Source organism: Neolamprologus multifasciatus, chromosome 16, assembly GCF_963576455.1.
Source record: "Neolamprologus multifasciatus chromosome 16, fNeoMul1.2, whole genome shotgun sequence".
In the NCBI taxonomy this organism is placed as follows: domain Eukaryota; kingdom Metazoa; phylum Chordata; class Actinopteri; order Cichliformes; family Cichlidae; genus Neolamprologus; species Neolamprologus multifasciatus.
This window is the reverse complement of record NC_140454.1, coordinates 32,597,280-32,617,816: the sequence shown is the minus strand read 5'-3', so window position 1 is coordinate 32,617,816 and position 20,537 is coordinate 32,597,280. Positions and strand designations below refer to the sequence as shown.

At 40.5% G+C, this 20,537-nt stretch overlaps 1 protein-coding gene across 1 annotated transcript in view; it reads left to right on the top strand.

The window, feature by feature from the left end:
• Positions 1-20,074, top strand: part of pth2ra (parathyroid hormone 2 receptor a) — a 73,982-nt gene extending 53,908 nt beyond the window's left edge. The window contains exons 11-13 of the mRNA XM_085135739.1: positions 3,888-4,026; positions 11,316-11,357; positions 14,858-20,074. Of these exons, the coding sequence (XP_084991865.1) occupies positions 3,888-4,026; positions 11,316-11,357; positions 14,858-15,235 (559 nt within the window). The 3' untranslated portion in view covers positions 15,236-20,074. The remainder of the gene's footprint in view (positions 1-3,887; positions 4,027-11,315; positions 11,358-14,857) is intronic.
• The last annotated feature ends 463 nt before the right edge of the window (positions 20,075-20,537 follow it).

Genomic DNA, 20,537 nt, shown 5'->3' with positions numbered 1-20,537 from the left:
AGAGTCAAGTAAAGAATAGATTTGATTCTTAGATTTTGACACAAACATGTCCATTAAACTTTGTCTAAGGCTGCGTTCACACTGCAGGCGAAATCCAACTTTTTTGACCCTATGCGACCCATATCCGATCATGGTATGTCAGTGTGAACGGCACAAATCCGATATTTTCAAATCCGATCTGGGTCACTTTCGTATGTGGTGCTGAATCCGATACATATCTGATGTTTTAGAAAGCTACTGCTGTTTGATGGTCAAGTCGCATTAAATCCGTCTTTTACGTCACTGACACAAGACAGACGCCAATTATCAGACATCGTGAACGCTTCTTGGCCATCCAGTGTAGATGTCAGTGAAACTGTTGGGAAGACAACGTTGGAGAAACGTGAACATTTTATTTGTACTGTATAATCTGCAGATTCTGACAGAAATCTGCAACTATCCTTTGAAGCAGCGCTCCTCTAAAACAGCAATAAGGATCATTATTAGGTTATTTACATTATTATGTAAATAACAAAATAACTTAAAGCAAAAATTGGGAAACGTAAAGTCCGAAGTCTTTATATTAAGGGCCATCAGTCAAACAATACTGTTGCTCTGGGTCTAAACGGAGCGCGTTGTGTGTGACGTCTTCTTTTGCGCATGCGGGCCTCTTTGAGCGTTCACACTAGAGCGCGTTTGCTGTCGCATTTTATTTGTAGTGTGAACACGCAGACAAAAAAATCAGATTTGATCAAAAAATCAGAATTGAGCATCAAGACCTGCAGAGTGAACGTAGCCTTAGTCATCTTTCTGCTCATCTGTTCCAGCAGTTACGAAAATGGAAATGCAAAAGGGATCTGATGAGAGATTCCCATACTGAGATCAACAGTAACATTATAACTCATTAGAACCAGGCTGTGCACTGGTTTCCTCTGCTAAAATTAAGTGAGCTAATTTTTCCATGCCTCCCTCTGCTTGTCCAGGGCAGCGAGGCATTCCCAATCCAACTGAGAGATATAATCTCTCCAGCAGGTCCTGGATCCACCACGACGCCTCCTCTCAGTAGAAAGTGCCTGAAAAAACATCATGTAGGAGGGGTCCAGGAGGAATTCAAGTCAGATGCCCAGACCTCCTCAAATAGCTCCTTTCAGTGTGGAGGAGCAGCAACGCTCACTCCAAAGTTTAGTCGAGGCACCCTTCGGAGGAAGCCCTTTTCCAGTGCTTGTATCCGCGATGTGATTCTCATGACTGCAGCTGAGAACAGGAACAGAGTCTATATCGACCAGTAAATTAACACCTTTGCGTTCAGGCTCAGCGCTGTCGTCATAGCAACATAATCTGTGGAAAATCAAGTTTTTTTCTTTATTTCCACACTCTGGTGATCAGATCATGTTTCTGGTCTGCTGAGCCAGTCTTTAGGGATACTGCCACAGCAGTTGTTTAGGTTGGTACAACTCTGATGTAACTGATGGCTCTGAAAGGCACTTTACATCAGTCAGTGAACACATATCGTTGTATGTGCCCCCATGGTAATGCACAGTCCCCTTCAGTTATTCATATAGACGAGATCTGAGGAACTGACAAGGCGAGTGAAACAGTTACATTAACATGTCTGTATCTGTGTTAGTGCAGTCTAACTGTAGATTATAAGGTTGAATAAATACATTTAGTGACCATAATTGCAGAACTTCAAAGGATGGCTATGAGGCTGCACGTGGAATTAATCAGTTTACTTGATTGAAACAAACCGTGGCAATTATGTGCTGATGAATTTTGAGCAAAAGCCTGCAGTGTCTTCCTGTGAATGCTGTGGGTGGACTAATGAGATGAAACATGAAAAACAAATGTTTCATTTTTTTTTCCTCTAAGGTCACAAAGTTGTTGCTAAAAAAACATTAAACTGGCTGCAGATTATATGTTTGATCACGCCAAATCTGCCTTTTTACCTCCACGAATGAAGGTTCATTCTTTGTTTTCACATGTCCGGTGCATCGATGTTTTCATGCAGAATATTATGAGATTTGTTTTTCGTTTGATTTAAATGCATGCACATGATTAGCCTTGTGCCATAGTCAAATTAAAGTTTTGATTTCAATTTATGCAGCAAAATTGGAAATTTAAGAAACACTGACAAGTTGATTTTTAAAGGGTAATTTTAAAACATTCACAGTAAAACGTTCTTCAGAGACGGAGCATCAGTACTCATTCAGCTCTTTAGTAATTACATTTGATCCAACCCTTTCTATTCTTTGGTCACATTAAAGGAAACGACTGTTTGCTGTTATGATGCATGCACACGAAGTGCAAAGCAAACGTTCACCGTGTAAGTCACGAAAACAGTCGTTGGAGTGCTTTTGAACTCTGGCTTTTAACAGCCCCCCGACACTCATACAAGCTTTGCCTGCCCACAATTGGAAACCATAAACATGTCCCCCTCTTAACCCTGAGTCAAGCACATCTAGCAGATGGGCAAAGAAAGATCTCATTAATTACAGGATAATAAGGGAGCACCCACTTTAGTTCTGCAGGGACGTTAGCTGCTCTTAGCTTGCTAGCTTTTCTGTTTTTTGTTTTGTTGTTGTTTTTTTGTACAGGAAATTCAAAATGATGTGCATGTGCAACTTCGACTACTGCATAATATTTCTGTCACAGATGAAAAGCGAAGTTATAACTGTGATCTTGGCATGAGCCACACACTACAGCACATTAGGAGAAATCCTCAAAGCTCAAGGATTTCTCCTGTATTTCCAGCCTTTTATGTATCTTGTCAGAAAGTTTTAAATTCATCGTATGATCTAATTTACTGTGACTTTCAAACTGCTCCTCTGTTGCAGACTGTAGCAATCTTTTGCTGGAGTTGTTGTTCCCATTTCTCCCCGGGGGTGTACAAGGGACAACAGAAATTTAATAGGCTGCAAACTTGCTCCTCACGTCATTACATGAAGTTCTCATCTGAGCTTAAAGGCAGTTTAGACATTTCAGTGTGTTTTTCAGACCAAAGGCAGTACAATCCAAAACAACTCAGATGGTCTCATAAATTAAAAGCATGGAACTGATCCCTGAGCAGAATATTCCTTGGAGGTCTGTACTGTTTAATGAGCGTGCGCACTGGCACTGCATTTGTGTGTGCACATGTATTTCAGCTTGCTGGCATAAGTCAACAACAGTATTTGTTTTAATGTTCATTAAATGCTTGAGAGTGAAACTGTGCACACTTCCTTCAGTGCTGTTGTAGATAAGCTGATGATGGACTGCAGTTAGCCGTCTGCAGTGACTGGAACGTGTATTTGTTCATATTGCTGAGACTATGAGGTACTTCCCGCTTTTATAAAGCATTCATAAAGCTGTCAGTTTGATTTCTAGTCAGTGAGCTCAAAAACAACAGGTCAAACACATGCCCACCAGGAAAAAGTCCCAACAGAACAGAAGTAATTTTATCTGATGCATTCAAACATCTGTCACTCTTTGATTTGGACGAACGGTAACTAACGGGATTCTCACTGAAGCCAGAAGTGGAGACTGAAGCTTGTTATATGCTCTGGGAAACGGAGACCCAGAGTTAGCTTAAAATCATTTATTATGCACGTTCTCCCAAGACTGAGCCTAAATGATAAACTGAAAAAGTATACTTTAGTTCTGCAGTGTAGTTGCTTAATTAACATTCCCCGAGCAACAAGTTTGAAAACCTGTCCTGTACTTTTGTATTCGAGCCAGGAGAATTAGCTTAGCTTGTGTGAAGAATAGATGCTTGGCAATTAAAAAAAATCACTGCCAATTCTGCATCCAGAGAAAGTATTAACCTGGCAAACATCAAACTAATTTGCCGCTTGTTAAGCCGTACACTGCAACGCTGCTTTCAGTCACTTCCATATAAAAACTAGAACCTCTTCTTGTGTGTGTCCTCGCAGGAAACTGGCAAAGTCCACTCTTGTGCTCGTGCTGGTGTTCGGCATCCACTACATCATCTTCGTTGGGATGCCTCATACATATCAGGGACCAAGCTGGGAAATCCGAATGTACTGTGAGCTGTTTTTCAACTCATTTCAGGTACTTTCTGTGTTACACAACATGTAATGAGCGCTTCACTTCCGCTTCTTCCTGTGAAAAATGCACCGAGCAGCAAACACACCTGCACCAGGTCATTTTGCTCAGACGTTTGGCGATCCATGAAGGGAATGCAATTTTGGTGCACAGAGCAAATGCATTTTTCCCGGCCGCTTGGACTTGCTCCATAATATTTTGGCCACTTTTAACTAAAAAACAAAAACAGTTTGTCTTCCTAACTTTTGCACTTTTCTTTTTTTTGAGGAAACTTTCCAAGCATTATTTGGCAAGTTAATGAGAGACTATTTACAACTGTGCAGTTGCCGACAGCTAGAGGGGGTCTACAATGAACATCGTTTATTTACACTGGTACACACAAGCTCTTTATATCTATTCCAAGGTCACAGGCATCTGTTCCACCTGCTGCCTAAATAAACTCTTGTAAAACCACAATTGCACACTGCACAGCGAGTAGTGAAAGCATCAAGCAAGCGACTTTATTCATGAGCTTATCCAGTTTGGCAGTTTTTAATAATGATTCCACTCTTTCCAAGCCAAATCAGCAGGTGTCTTGGGTACTGACACATTTCAAACGACTCGCCACAAATCCATAGAAACCAATCAATTAACAGTATCACCAGTGCTCCTGCATTTTTAATTACATTACTGTTAGACGTGTCTCGGCAGTAACGATGTGAGTGACAGGGATTGTAGAGATTTTACGGTGCTCCCTGAATCAAGAGTCTTGTATTAGCATTTAGAATAGCCTTTAATTACTGCTGTTGCACTGCAGTAGCATTTAAAAGCAGATCATTATAGATTTTTCTCCAGCCAAATAAAAATAAGCAGTGTTACACACGCAGAAGAGTAGATTTCTTTAAGCTTGCTGACACGCCCAAAGAATATTTGAAAGGGAATTCATCTTATTTGCCTCTGGTTGTGTAAATAAAGTGTAATTGAACTGCTGTGTTCATGTTTTGGATGTAATCTGAGTAACAATAACTTACTGAGCATCTTCTAGATCAGGGGTGTCCAATCCCAGTCCTCGAGAGCTGCCGTCCTGCAGCTTTTAGATGCATTCTTGCATCTTTAAGTTATTTTTCTGAAAGTGACTGAGTCATGGATATTTTATCACTTACACGTCAACTAGTCAGCTCAATTATTACATTTTTCATGTCATGGATCGGGATGGCCCACAATTATCTTCTCTAAATGCCTCTGGGTGACTGTCAGTGAAGCGCCTTCATAATGACTCTGAGTGCTGCCTAAATTTAAATGAGCAGTTATAATTATATGTAAGTGCAGTTGAGCCCTGTACTGGGTGTGAACTAGATTAACTAACATACATGAACAGAGTTTATGTTCAGCTTGGCATGAATAATCAGCGAACATGTTACCAAAATGTTTATGCCATAGTAAGCTACTGTTTGAAACAGCTGAAACGTTATGCTTCAGCAAAATAAATACATAAATAAATAATAATGAATAAATGAGGCCTTTCATTGGAAAAATTTAAAATGCACAAAACTTTGTGTAATTTTTACTGTCTGAGTTCATTTTAGTCATATGTACTTTAAAAGTAATTACAGAAAGGAAAACATGGTTTTTAAAGGTCACTATACAAAATTTACGGTATTTTCCTACGGTCGCCTGCGCTGAGATGATGTCGTTTTCATAATTCGTAGTTTCTTTGAACCAGTTTCAATTAAGTTTATACTTAAGAGTTCTGCAAATTATCCACTGTCTTTTAAGTATTTTATAAGAAGTGACCGAGCCTTCAGGCACTTTTACTTAAGTTTTTTATTGACCAGTCAAGCATTTAATACGATGAACATTCAACACTCGAGAACTTCTGAAAGTCGTGTAACAAAAGGTCTTTGTGGTAAAGGTGCTTGGTCTTCTCTCTGAGGCCACTGATTGCTGAGCAGCGTCACAGGAAGTTATAAAGCAGACACAATGTGCAATTAACAAGAACTTACAAATGGAAAAAAAGACATTTATAACTTAAGTACAAAAAAAAGGTGAAACTAGTCTGACATATTTGTTCCATACCGAGTGATTTTTGCATTTATTTAGAAATTGCATTATTAAACCTGTGTAATCTAACTGTCAGGGTTCTCATCTTAAAAATAAATAAATAAAGACAGAAAGAAATAAAATAACAGCTGACAGAGTAAACATGATGCCGTCTTAATGTAAAATGTTGCTGTCATCAGATTAAAAATGACCCTGTAGTTAAAAAAAAACGACAGTTAAATATCAAGGTTAAAGATACGTAAATCATTTTGTTTTTTATTAACATTTTACACAACTTGACAGGGAAAATTAAATACATTTGTAAGCAAAAAACCTAAATAGATGAAAATGTAAATGTCAGCTTTAATGTTACTCTGATTTACCAGCAGAACAAAATAGACTGTCATTCCTATAATAAGTACTTTCCTTTACGTAACACCACATTGCTTTATATTTATTTAAAAAATAAACCCAGAAGACACTCATGAATAATTCTGTATGTCTTTTAAAGGTGCATAGTCAGCGTAGGTGCAGGGTAAGCAAAATGGAGCCAGTCTCAGTGCCAAAGTCAAGCTTAGGTAGACGCGACTGTGCAAGAAGTAAGTTTAACAATCGTGGTTTCAGAGTCATTATTCAAAAATAGGAATATATATCAAGTTCACAAAACTGTGACAGTAACTTCAGAGCACAGAGGCTTCACAAACAGGAAGCATGACTCTTTAACTTTGTTTACTTTGTAGTTTTGTAACCTTTTCATGGCTGGCGGTGGCTGCGATTAGACGCAATAGGCTTTCAGGTCGTCTGTTTGCCCATCCCAGGCTTGTGGATACAATATCTCAGGAATGCCTTCAGGGAATTTCTTAGCATTTGGCACAAACTTTGACTTGGCCTCCAGGATGACATGATTAAAATTTAATTTGACTGCAACTTCAGTGGTTGGCAGAGTCATTCAAACGCAATGCGGCATTTCTAATTTACAGAATAAAGGCTATGTGTGTAGAGCAGGTTTTAAAGGGTAAAGAGACAGGAAGCGTGTGGAACATTGTATCAGCTGCCTGTGGGAAGATTGTTCTACCTTACTAATAAATAGACCCCAAAAGCTCTGATCCATGTTTGATAATGTGCAGATACATCCTTAAATTATGCTAGTAGGGGGCCATATTCAACCAACCAGTATAACCAAGACATTTTAATATATATTTTTTTAAATTAGGCTGATGTGTGCACCTATGCCAGCTGAAGCAAAAAAAAACAACACCCCACCATGCTTGAATTTGTGATGGGATCCAAAGATGCAACAAAAACACAATTTTCTGCCAAAATGAGCACAAAAATTACGCGCTGCCCCCCGATGAGCCAAATAACCCTCAGCGGCATCACTCCATCCACCTCAGCATCCACCGCATTTATTTGAAGCCACAATATTATCATGGAGACAAAAATTGCTCTGAATGTGTAAATTAAACACATTCACTCGAAAACATTACTTGTTTTTGCATTTATCCATGTAAATACTCTAAAAAAAGTAAACCCTTAGATAAAAAGTAAAGTTAAGCTACATGCAGATTAGTGATGGGTCGTTCGTGAACGAAATGGCTCTTAGAGCCGGCTCTTTGAAGTGAACGACGCGAGCCGGCTCCTTATTGGGAGCCGTGAGGTTTTTTTTTTTTCTCTTTCTCTCACCCTCTCTCTTGCCCTTTTTTCCGCTAAACTCCGCACGCGCGGCCTGTACTTTGCGCTGGGCAGAGGGGGGAGGGGCGTTAGTTAAACTCACAGTAGCACAGGATCAGAGCCAGAGAGAAAGAGAGCGAGGGACAACAACGTCACATTAGAAAGGTATAGTAATCATCCACTATTTTTAGTTGCAGATGATAAAGGATTCAGAAATCATGCAGGCCCATATGACAAAGAATGTGCATCTTCTTTTTGTTTTAATATTTTAATTTATATTTAATTGTGTTGTGGTTTGCAGTGTTTTGTGTTGTTTCACGTTAAATTTGTTTAAAAGGAAAAAGCAGAAAATTTAAATAGTTAAAAGTTTAAAATGTAAATAGTTGTTCTTTGTATTATATGATTTATTTATTACATTTTATGTGGAGTGAATAAATAAAGTATATTTATGGTGGCCCTTAGAGACAAAGGAGTACAAACTCCAAAACACGTAAAAACTCCAAAACACGTAAAAACTCAGAAGCACGTACAAACTCCAAAACACGTACAAACTCAGAATCACGTACAAAAGACAACAGAAGTGCTCCAGGATGCTAGGGCGCAGTGTTGAGCGTTTGTTACCTAGTGGCTACACAAGCCAGGAAGTATCAAGAACCGGATTTGGTGTGTGGTAGTAACAGGTAAATGAATTTTTTTTTTAATTATTTGAATAAATATGAGTGCTTGTCTATAAATACACAAACAATACACACATGCTTTCAATTGTGTAATTTAAGTGATCTGGGTAGCTCTGTTTTGGAAGTTCAGTTAACACTAGAAATGTGTTTTGGAGTTTGTATATGCTTTAGAGTTTGTACGTGCTTTGTCTCTAGGGGCCATATATAAACATATATAAATAAAACCACTTTTTTACATTAATAATTCCTTTTCTGCATAATTTTATATTATTGTTAATGATTAAATAATTAAAGCAACAAAACAACCTGAAGAGCCGGTTCGGAGCCGAAAGAGCCGGCTCTTTTTAGTGAGCCGAGCCGAAAGAGCCGGATCTCTAAAAAGAGCCGGAAATCCCATCACTAATGCAGATGTAAGGACAGATGCTAAGTATCATTTGTATGGAAGTGATGTCTGGACAGGTGCTAAGCAACCCACAGGGCTAGATTAACCTGCTGGGAGGCCCTGGGGCGGAAGTTATCTGCCAGGCTCTTACTCACATCAGTTCCGCCAATTCCCTTTTGCATGGATGAGTGCTTCAGACTCCAGGTTTGGTATGATTGGTTTTGCAAGTGACAATTAATTTAAAAAATGCATTTACAAAGATGCACTCAAGCACATTAGTGTAGTGATAAAGGCCTGAAGTGTAATGGATTTTTTGGAGTTAACCCATTGCCCTTGTGAGGTGTCACTGGATCAGAAGGCCTGGGAAATGTTTAGCCACAGTAAAGAGAGTATGATGACCTCTGTTTGCTCATAGTGCTCAGCTTTCTGACTTTACGAAAGGTAACAAGGATGCTTTCAGATATTTAATTACAATATGGATAAAAGTAAAGCTCTTAATCTTTGATTTCAGGTGTTTTCAGTCTCATTCCTACAGGTGTATAAAGTCAAGCACCTAGCCATGCTGTCTGCCTTTGCAAACATTGTTCTAAAGAGCTCATTGAATTGAAGCTGTGCTGTAATGGGATGCCGCTGTTGGCTGTAGCTCAGGTGGTTGAGTGGGTCACCTACTCACCGGAAGGCTGGTGGTTTGATCCCAGTCTGCTCTAGTCTGCATGCCAAATATCTTTATTATCCCCACGCTCCGATGCATCCATCGGAGCACGAATGCGAGTGAATATTAGATAGCACTAAAAAACCTTACATAAAGTGCTTGTATGATTGGGTGAATACACAAGTTGTATAATGCACTGAGTGCTCAGTGAGAGTAGAAAAGCGCTATATAAGAACCAGTCCATTTACCATCCCATTCGCTGTTTCAACAACTCTTACAAATATCAATGTTCCAAACCTTCTCTGGCATTAACATTAGCACAAACGCTGTCCACCAGGAGCTTCATGGTATCGGCTTCTATGGCCGAGCAGCAGTGCATTGCACTGGTGGCGCGCTGCTTTAGTCCATGCAGTCTGTCAGGAAGGTTTTGGTAGAAGAGCATTTATGAAACTACATGATAGAACATCCTACAATCACACCTGCAGGTATCTTCACTCATTCTCCTTGACATTATCGCTATTACCCCCAGGTTCATTTTGAGACGACATCAACAGATCTCCTGTAGCGTCACATTTCCTTAATATTATGTTAAGTACATGTAAAACTTATGGGCAGTACACACCTGCAAAAAAACAACAAAAAACAGTAGATGAACATCTGTTTGGGCTTTCACAGGGAACATCATGGACCGTCTGTCAGACACACAGATGACCATTCACACCTAAGCCTGATTTGCAATCACCAATTAACCTAACATGCATGTCTCTGGAGTGTGGGAGGAAACTACACAAGCCTCAGCTAGTCAGTCGATTCAAACTGGGCACTGGAAACTAAAAATCTCTCCAGAGAACTTTGGCTTGTTTTGGCTTTTCAGAGATTTACTACCAAGATGTTTCTCACTAGTTGTGCACTACTTGCACACAAACACACACATGAGCATGCAAACACAGATTGTCTGTAGACACCTTCATAATTCATAACTGTGTTAAAAACTTTCTGGTTCAGTAAACAGAAGAACAGAAGGAGCCAGAGACGCCCTTTCTTTATTTTAATTAGACACTACAGTAAGAAAAATCTTCTACATCCTCGATAAAATTGAAGCCATAATTTTGAGCTGAAATGTATAAAATAAAATGTCTGTTTATTCAAGTGTTTAATCGTTGAGGGAAATGTGCTTGGTGTAAACTGGATCTATCCCAATCAAGTACATTTAATGTGACCAGATTCCTGTCATGGCGGGGTATGCCAGGGACTTTTATTAATGCACCCAAAAGCAGACGCTGGAGCGAGGGACTGCATTTTTAAACCAAAAGCGAGCCTTTATTAAGGCTGGTAAACATGTAGGAGCAACAACTAAACAGAAACCTTAACTGGGAAAAACTAAAAAACTGTGACAAGACTGTAGAATGAAACGACTACGATGAGACGTAGAAGGAAAACAGACGACCTGACAATGAACAACGGAAGACGGAGGACTTAAATACACACAGGAGGTGATCAGGGGAAGTGGAAACACATGAGGAAACAGCTGACTAGAATTAACATAATGACGTCACAGGGGAAGTCAAACTAAACACAGTGACACACAACACTCTTTCAAAATAAACCAGGAAACACTGAGAAAATAACAATAATCAAAGAATAAAACTAAAACATGCTTAACACTTCATTAAATTAAACAATTTACACTGTAGGTATCCAACAAAATTCCGTGGAAAATTTTAATTTTTTAAATGTATTTAAAGCGAAGTGATATTAACTGGTTACCTGCAGCATCACTATCATCTTAATAGCCATTCTTTGTATTGCATGTAGATCAAAGTGGTATAGAATGTGATGATCACACTAAATGTCTGAAACAGTTCATAACTTGTATTTCATTTTTTCTTTTCAGGGCTTCTTTGTGTCAATTATCTATTGCTACTGCAATGGAGAGGTGAGTAGGCAGTGATTTAATCACACTTGATAGAAGTGCTTTGACAGTATAACTAGAGAGCATGGCTGCTGTCCCTGTCAACATGTTGTTGATGCTTCAGATATACTCAGTTTTTACTACGTCATTGTATAATTACATGGGAACTCAGTACTAATGGGTCTGACTTGAAGTTAGTTTTTATTTGATCACAACAACACAGCTGCAGAGTTGTGTGTCTGCGACTTTCACAACACACTGTTGTGTCCACACACAGAGTGTCAGGTTTTTGTACGCCTGTCTAAGTGCTCAAAGCTGCCTTTGTGGTAGTTCCTCCCACAGCTGGTGTTCAATTCAATTCAATTTTATTTATATAGCGCCAAATCACAACAAATGTCGCCTCAAGGCGCTTCATAGATACAGAGAAAAGCCCAACAATCATATGACCCCCTATGAGCAGCACTTTGGCGACAGTGGGAAGGAAAAACTCCCTTTTAACAGGAAGAAACCTCCGGCAGAACCAGGCTCAGGGAGGGGCGGGGCCATCTGCTGCGACCGGTTGGGGTGAGAGAAGGAAGACAGGATAAAGACATGCTGTGGAAGAGAGACAGAGATTAATAACAGATACGATTCAACACAGAGAGGTCTGTTAATACATAGTGAGTGAGAAAGGTGACTGGAAAGGAAAAACTCAATGCATCATGGGAATCCCCCGGCAGCCTACATCTATTGCAGCATAACTAAGGGAGGATTCAGGGTCACCTGGTCCAGCCCTAACTATATGCTTTAGCAAAAAGGAAAGTTTGAAGCCTAATCTTGAAAGTAGAGATGGTGTCTGTCTCCCGAATCCAAACTGGAAGCTGGTTCCACAGAAGAGGGGCCTGAAAACTGAAGGCTCTCCCTCCCATTCTACTTTTAAATACTCTAGGAACAACAAGTAGGCCTGCAGAGCGAGAGCGAAGTGCTCTAATAGGGTGATATGGTACTACAAGGTCATTAAGATAAGATGGGGCCTGATTATTTAAGACCTTGTATGTGAGGAGCAGGATTTTGAATTCAATTCTGGATTTAACAGGAAGCCAATGAAGGGAAGCCAAAACAGGAGAAATCTGCTCTCTCTTTCTAGTCCCTGTCAGGACTCTTGCTGCAGCATTTTGGATTAGCTGAAGGCTTTTCAGTGAGTTTTTTGGACATCCTGATAATAATGAATTGCAGTAGTCTAGCCTGGAAGTAATAAATGCATGAACTAGTTTTTCAGCGTCACTCTGAGACGCTCTGGGATCACATTTTGCCATGATGACAGACTCAGAGACACAAACAGACTGACAACATGAAAACAATTCCAGCCCCGCTGATGCAGCTGCTGATATCTCCTACAAAGGGTTTAATTACTCCGGTGGTACATGTAATCTGTGGTCAGGCTGATGAAGCGTGTTTTTCTCCGTTCGTCTGTGCTGCCATGTTATCTGACTCTTTATTATCTCATTCTGCACTGACAGTGCTGAGCGCTGAATTAAAGTTTCCATTTCTGACACTCTGATCTTTACAAAAAACGTCTCCCTTTTTTTATGCTGTCGTTCACTTTCCCTTCGTGATCCTCAATATTCTGCGGAGCTCTCCTTTTTATTCTCCGGAGCCTTTCAGAGTCACCAAAAACCAAACAACGCCAAATTAAACTGAAGGTTTTTATATTCTGTTGAATAAAAGCAACATAAAGCAATTTGGTTTTTGTTACTAACACTGAGCCAAATGACTCATGTAACATAAAAGGTTCTCAGCCAACACTTGGAATTAACACCCTACTCTGCTGCTCCGTGGAGCTTTAAGCTGCTCCTAATGCTCCGTTTTAGTCATTCAGCCCACGCGCTGCGTGCACAGCTGAATCTTTTTCATCCACCTGCATATAGGAAAGTGTCCAGCAAACAATCTCAGTGTTTGATACTACGATTCTCAGCCATGCCCGGGTGCAGACACTCGCCTGTTTCATCACTTCTGTATTTGGTGCATAGCATTCGTACTATAAGTTATTAGACATGGCGATTAGGAATGCATCAAGGAAGAAGTTTATTTTCCTCGTAATTAGGAGTGGAGAATTTTTTTTTTGTTTGTTATAGGGCAACCCCCCCAAAACAAAGCGAGTCAGTTTTGTTTTGTATGTAATTGATGCACAATTATTATTATTTTTATTGACATGGCTAAAGTGCGTGTGTAGCATTCATTAAACCTTATTCAGGAGCATTGTTCATGTATTCAAAGGCTTAGAGCTTATTGCTGCATGCACATAAATGTCATGATGAAATATCGTCATATTTAGAATCAACGCACAGTGGCACGGTGGTTAGCACTGTTGCCGCACAGCAAGAAGGTCCTGAGTTCAATTCCACCATCAGGCTTTTCTGTGTGGAGTTTGCATGTTCTCCCCGTGTTTGCGTGGGTTCCCTCCGGGTACTCTGGCTTCCTCCCACCATCCAAAGACATGCAGTATGTGGGGATAGGTTAATTGGATAATCCAAATTGTCACTAGGTGTGAATGTGTGATTGAAAGTGAGTGCGAATGGTTGTCTGTCCCTGTGTGTTGGCCCTGCGACAGACTGGCGACCTGTCCAGAGTGTACCCCGCCTCTCGCCCTATGACAGCTGGGATAGGCTCCAGCGACCCTGAAAAGGATAAGCGGAAGCGAATAGATGGATGGATATATCATTCCCTGTATACTGATATCACTTTGATCTTTAGATGGTCTATTGGCCTTGAAGGAAAGGTCAAGGGTCAAATATGACACAACGTTTTAAAACTTCTTACAGTGCTTTTTATATGTTGACAATACACACCACACTTGTCTACACCCTCACAAAGTTTTATCAGAATTTGTTCAAATGTTATCATTACAGACAGAAAACATGTCTGCCAGTGCTCGCAAAAACAACTTCCTTATCAGAGATAAAAATAATGTTGCCTTTTCAGGCTTTGCTTTCTTTGTCCCTGTGCTACCTGTGCGAGGGTCACACAGTTTTACTGGACATCAATCCTTTCAAAATACCTTCGTGAGTGGGAAAAGGCGGTTTCTGTGTTTTCAAATGGTGTATATAGGAGCAAGTGACACAATTAAATGATTAAATTAGCTGTTTGTTTGATGGATGAACTGCTTGTTCAGGTTAGGGTTGCACAGATTATCCCAGCTGGCACTGAGCGAGATGCCGCTTGCCTCCTTGACAGTTTGCTTGACGGTCACAGAGAGGCAGCTTGCCACATTGACACTCACACCTGCACCTTATTTACACCAGTTAAACTAAAGAGCAGGTCTTTGGAGGACTACCTGCAGAAAACAGGGATGTAAGCAACAATAAGATCTGAACCGGGGATGTGCATGCAGTCTGGCTGGTCTGATATTTTAAACAAAATGAAACAGGAACAAGGAACCACTGGTTAGAAAAGTATTCTGCACCTCAAAATATTTCTTCTGCACTCTGATCTTTGCAAAAAAACACCTCAGCTTTGTGTATTTACTGGCTTTTTCCCCCCCACAGGTCCAGACAGAGATAAAGAAAACATGGACACGGTGGAATCTTTCCTTTGAGTGGGAGGGTCCAGTTGTGTGCGGCCGCTACCGTTATGGGTCTGTGGTCGTAGGTCTGAACAACAACAGCACCAGCCAGTCCCACCTGGCTGGTGCTGGGCTGTCCACACGCTCCACCACGCTCGTTTCCAGCCGCGTTTACCAGAGCACAGGTCCACCCGCGATGCATGCCACCCTGCCAGGATACGTAATCAGTAACTCGGATCCATCCATACCCGAGGAGCCTGAGGACAGCGGTCCAAAGCGGGTGGATGATATCTCACTGAGGGAAAATCTGCCTGTTCTAAATATGAGTGGAACGGCTGATGATGAGGAGGAAACGCTGTAGCAGACATCTGATGTCAGAGCGGGCCGTAGTAACCGGGCCAAACCGTTTACTCCTGTGTTATTCAAACTCTGAAGAGGGATGCAAAGACAAACCAAAAGTGTCACTCTGCAGACAAGAAGAGGAAAAAATGTCCCGGACTTTCATAAGAAGAAGAACTAACGTGAACTTTTTATACAGTACTGTAAATTGTGAAGAAATGTTAACTGTTGTCATTGCTATACTGTTTTTGCTGCCAACGATCACCAAAATGCTGACTTTTAAACTTCTACACACAGAGCCTTTACAGTGCACACAGGTCACGGTGAAAAATGAAGAAACACTGAATCAGTTTGACGGAGCCAGAGTCAACCCCACACATCACAGGACAGCCGGCACTTTCAGCAAAAGCTGTTGATGGCAGACTGTTTACTTACGAACATCATTTGTTGGAGCGTAAGCAGGCTGGCTGATAAGTGCTACAAGTTGGCAACACTGGTGCTACTCCAGACCCTTTATCTGACAGTGGCTTATTACCTTCAGACATTTCCAAATGACAGGAGGTGAAAAGCTTTTGAGCACCTAGTTTAAAAAAGGACTAAAATAATTAAGTAAAAAATAAAACAGGTTTTTTCCTTAGGGAGGGCAACACCACAGTGCCCTCTATTGCATCACAGCCACTGGAGGTTAGCTTGGAAATACGCTGTAGCATGTTTAACAGTGGTCGTCTGACGTTATGGAAATCTCAGCATCTTTTCCAGCCATCACCTTGATTGTACAGTATATCACATGAGTGCCACATCTAAGCTAGACTCGCACAGTAATGCAAAAATAAACGTTAGGGATTGGATGGTGAGGTAAAAATACAGCATGAGCAGCATGATAGCTAACGAGGGATAAAAAACCCATAATCTCAAAGCAAACTGAGCACTGATGAATCTTTGTTCTGACAGACATGTTCTCTAAATTTGATCATACAGTAGACGTTTTCTTTAAATAGCTACAAGCTTCATCGAACAGACAATGGGTTCTATTTTCCTGCAGGTGTAAAAACAGCAGCTGCAGAAATGTGTGATGTCACAGACATGCACACCTGCCAGCTAAAGCTATAACTATGCTTGGAATCACTTGTCTGAGTTCAACATTAGTCTTTTCTCTACCTCAAACTGACGCACATTTAAAAAGAATGTATATAACAAAATACAGCGTTTTTGTCATCTTTGGCATAATTTCATTTTTGTTTGTTTTTTTGAGAAAACAAATATTTTACCCTACTTGGGTTTAGAGCTTGGGTTTGTTGCTATATCAACACATTTTTAAAAACTTGAATACTAATTTGCATATATGAGTTTTTTGGGGCAACAACACACTGATGATGAAGTCTCAAAATTTGTATGATTCAAGTATCATACACTAGCTGTTAAGGAGTTAAGGGACTCTGTTATAAGCATTACATGTGGTTTGTTAAGGGCAATACCGTGCCATAGAGGGGCGGTCCTCATTTCCCTAAAGTTGACCCCCTTAAAGGATCAACTTGTTGGAGTGGGGCACGTCAGCTTGTATGCATCTTATACATGACCTTGAATCATTTTTTCTTTCATCTACCTCATGCTGATGTGTAAAAATACAGTGAGTTTGACTGAGCTTTTTCCCAACTCACATCTCGGCCACAGTTTTAGCTGTGAGGTGTCCATGGACAGTGTAACAGGTGGAAGGACAAAGCTGCTATGGCATCGCTCACTGGTTTGTGAAGTCTTGGTATCCGGTGTTTTCACCATCATGTTGTTTTGAAACACGATGTTACTGATTCAGGGCATTCTGCTGTATTAGTGTTATTGGATTTGTCCTCAGCCTTTGACATGGTTGACCATAATATTTTATTAACAAGGTTAGAATGCACTGTGGGCATTCGAGGTGAAGCCCTTAATTGGTTCAAATCATACCTTTTGAACAGGTCTTTCTCCGTTACCTTGGGTACTTATTCTTCCTCAACTGCATCCTTATGCTGTGGTGTGCCCCAAGGCTCTGTGCTTGGCCCTATGTTATTCTCATTATATATGCTCCCCCTAGGCTTAATCTTTGAAAAATATAACATTTCTTATCACCTCTATGCCGATGATATACAGATTTATTTTCAATTAGAGGATGACGACATTGCTTCTTCATTGCACTGCTTCCTCGAGTGCATGAGAGAAGTCAGAGAATGGCTTTCAGACAATTCCCTTATCCTGAACGAAAAGAAAACGGAGATTGTGGTGTTTGGCAACCATATCCCCCGGGGCCTATTAGCTGATACCTTTGGTTCCTTTGCTACTTCTTTCTCTGACTCAGTTAGTGACCTAGGGGTTCTGCTGGACAGCTCTTTCAAATTTAATAAACAAGTGTCTTCAGTAATCAAATCTAGCTTTTACCAGCTGCGCCTTATTGCTAAGGCTAAGCACTATGTCCCTCACATAGATCGTGAAAAGCTCATTCATGCTTTGGTGACTTCTAGATTGGATTACTGCAACTCCCTCTACTTTGGTCTTCACTCCGCTCTCCTTCACAGACTTCAGCTTGTCCAGAATGCTGCGGCTCGCCTACTGACTGGCACTAGAAAGCCTCTATCACCCCAGTTCTTACTGATTTTCATTGGTTACCCATAAAGCATCGCATCGAATTTAAAATATTGTTGCTCACCTTTAAAATTATAAATAATTTAGCCCCTCGTTATCTTGCAGATCTTCTTAGTCTATATGTCCCTGGGCGAGCCCTCAGGTCTTCAGCCCAATTACTCCTGGCTCAGCCTAGATCTAGACTTAAATCTAGGTGCTTTTGCCCTGGTTGCACTGAATCTGTGGAACAACCTTCCTATCGCTATCCGTGCGTCAGACTCCGTTTTATCTTTTAAATCCCGTTTAAAAACGCATTTATTCAACATAGCTTTTCCATCTAGTTAGCGTCCCTGTTTTATATTTGGTTCAATTTCTTATTTATGTACTTTATCTTTTAGCTATATCTGTGGTGTATATATGTGGTACCTTGTTAATAGTCTTTTATTTATTGTCTTAATTTTCCTGTTTTTATTGTAAAGCACTTTGGTGTACCACTGGTCTTTTAAATGTGCTATACAAATAAAGTTGTATTGTATTGTATGTGATGTGATGAAGGAGTTGATCTGCCTGGCTGCACGCTCATTTGCTCGTTCTTAGCCAATCCCTGGCTAATCCTTAAACCACCAAAATTTACAAAATCAGCATCATTTTTTCCCACTGTGAATGTGAGTGATAGAGTCGATTAGCTCATGAGGAAACATTAACAGAACTCAGGGCCTACTTCCATTTTTCTTACATTTCTGTAGATAAGATTAATCTTTATTGTCATTGTACAGATAGTAAACAATGAAATCTCACAGCACTGCATTTGAAGGTGCATAAAGACAAGATGAAAACAGGAAACATGTTACTACAATCACTCACAAACCAGCTTTTACACCTGAGATGTAAGCTCAGTGTTGGCAGCGTTAAGTTTAAGTGTATTTAAAGTCTTTACCGCCCATGGAAAGAAGCTCTATTCTAATATTGGTCTGCTTTTAATGCCTCTGTTCCTCCTTCCAGAGGGCAGTTGGCTGAACAAGTGGTGCCCAGGATGATTCTCTTTGCTCTGGAGGGACATCAAGAGCTTTGAGTCTCATCCAAAGAGGTTAAAGGACATCCTATGGTCTTTTCAGCTGACCTCATCACCTCTGCAGTTTTCCCTGTCAGCTACTGCACAGCCAGCGTGCAGTAACAGCAGTGTCAGAGCGCTCCCAGCTGTAGAGCTGGTCACCAGCAGCCTGTCCTGCAGACGGGACAGAAATCTGCTTGCAGCCATATTTGGTCTTGAAAGGACTGGACAGACTGATCATGTGAGTGCAAAGTTGTATAAAAGCATAAATAGTGAAAAAAAAGTCTTGCTGACTTTGGCCAAAGTAAGATTCAAATCGGGATTGGGAAGTGATCCGGCTTTTGTCCCGGTGGCCAGGAAAAAAAGAATGTGAAGTTATGGCTCTGTCCATATTCATTTAGATAGGGCAAGGGTCGGCAACCTGCGGCGCCGAAGCCGCATGCGGCTCTTTTGTCCTTATACTGCGGCTCTGGGTGGTTTGGGAAAATAAATTAGAAGTATTTAGCTGAAGTGTATTTTATTTGTGTTTAGTTCTTTTTTTAACTTGTAGTTCTAAATTGGAAGATTATTGTGATTTTGAAATATAAAAATAAAATTATATCTTATTATTTTTTCATTGCTCAAAATAAGCGTCACACTCGCAGAAGCCGGTGTACCCACCGAAACGCCGTGCATTTATCGAGACTTTCAACCCCAGGTAGGCCAGTTATGGATCTTCGGATCCACATTATGTCAGCAGCTGTTCTCCACCGTGAACTATGTTAAAACAAACACCGCTCACGCCTCACAGATGACAGCTTACAGTCCTGCGTAAAGATGAAAGCCCCGATTTGCAGACGCTGTGCGCAGAGGTTCGAGACGATAAGTCTTATTGTAAACATATCACGACAGACCCGACGATGTTTGCATGAACATGCTTTTCAGCATCTTTTTACTGACCACTTTTCATACACGGTTGCTGTACGCATACAGTCGGCTGTAGCTTTTCAGCTCACAGCCCGACAACACAACAGCAGAGAGAGCGCAGACTTTAAGGCGGCGAGGCGTGATTGCGGGTGCAGCTCAGGTGCGTCCGCCTCCCCTGCATCGGCGCTGCAGACCACGCCCCGCCACACACATTAACCAGGTAAAATACATATTTAGGCAGAATTTTGCAAATATCTATTTTTTTTAGCAGCATAGTGCTTTTTTTCAATTACCTTTTAAAAGTCAGGTCAAGGCTCCAAAAGCCCAAAGGCGATATAAGTGTGGCGACTCACAACAGTTTTTGTTTGCTACATCATTTTAGTTCAGCTGGGTGTCTTTCCTTTCGTTATATTTCTTTAAGAGTTCAAAATGTGTTAATTACATAAATAAAATGCAATTTTCTCTGTAGCACTTCATGGAGTTCATAAGCAACACACCTTAGTTGCTCTGTGGATTCTTTTAAAAAGCAGTTAAAAACTTTTCTGTTCAAACAAGCCTTTTGTTGATATACGTATTTTATATTCTTTACATTATTTACATTTGATCTTTTACATTGTGTATAATGTCTATTGATTGTATTGTTTATTTTAATCTTTGTGTACAGCGCTTTGTGACTGCCTGTCTGTGAAAAGCGCTTAATAAATAAACTTTACTTACTTACTTAGTTGTTCACACAAAGCATAAAGGTAAAAAAAACCCCAATATATACAGTGTT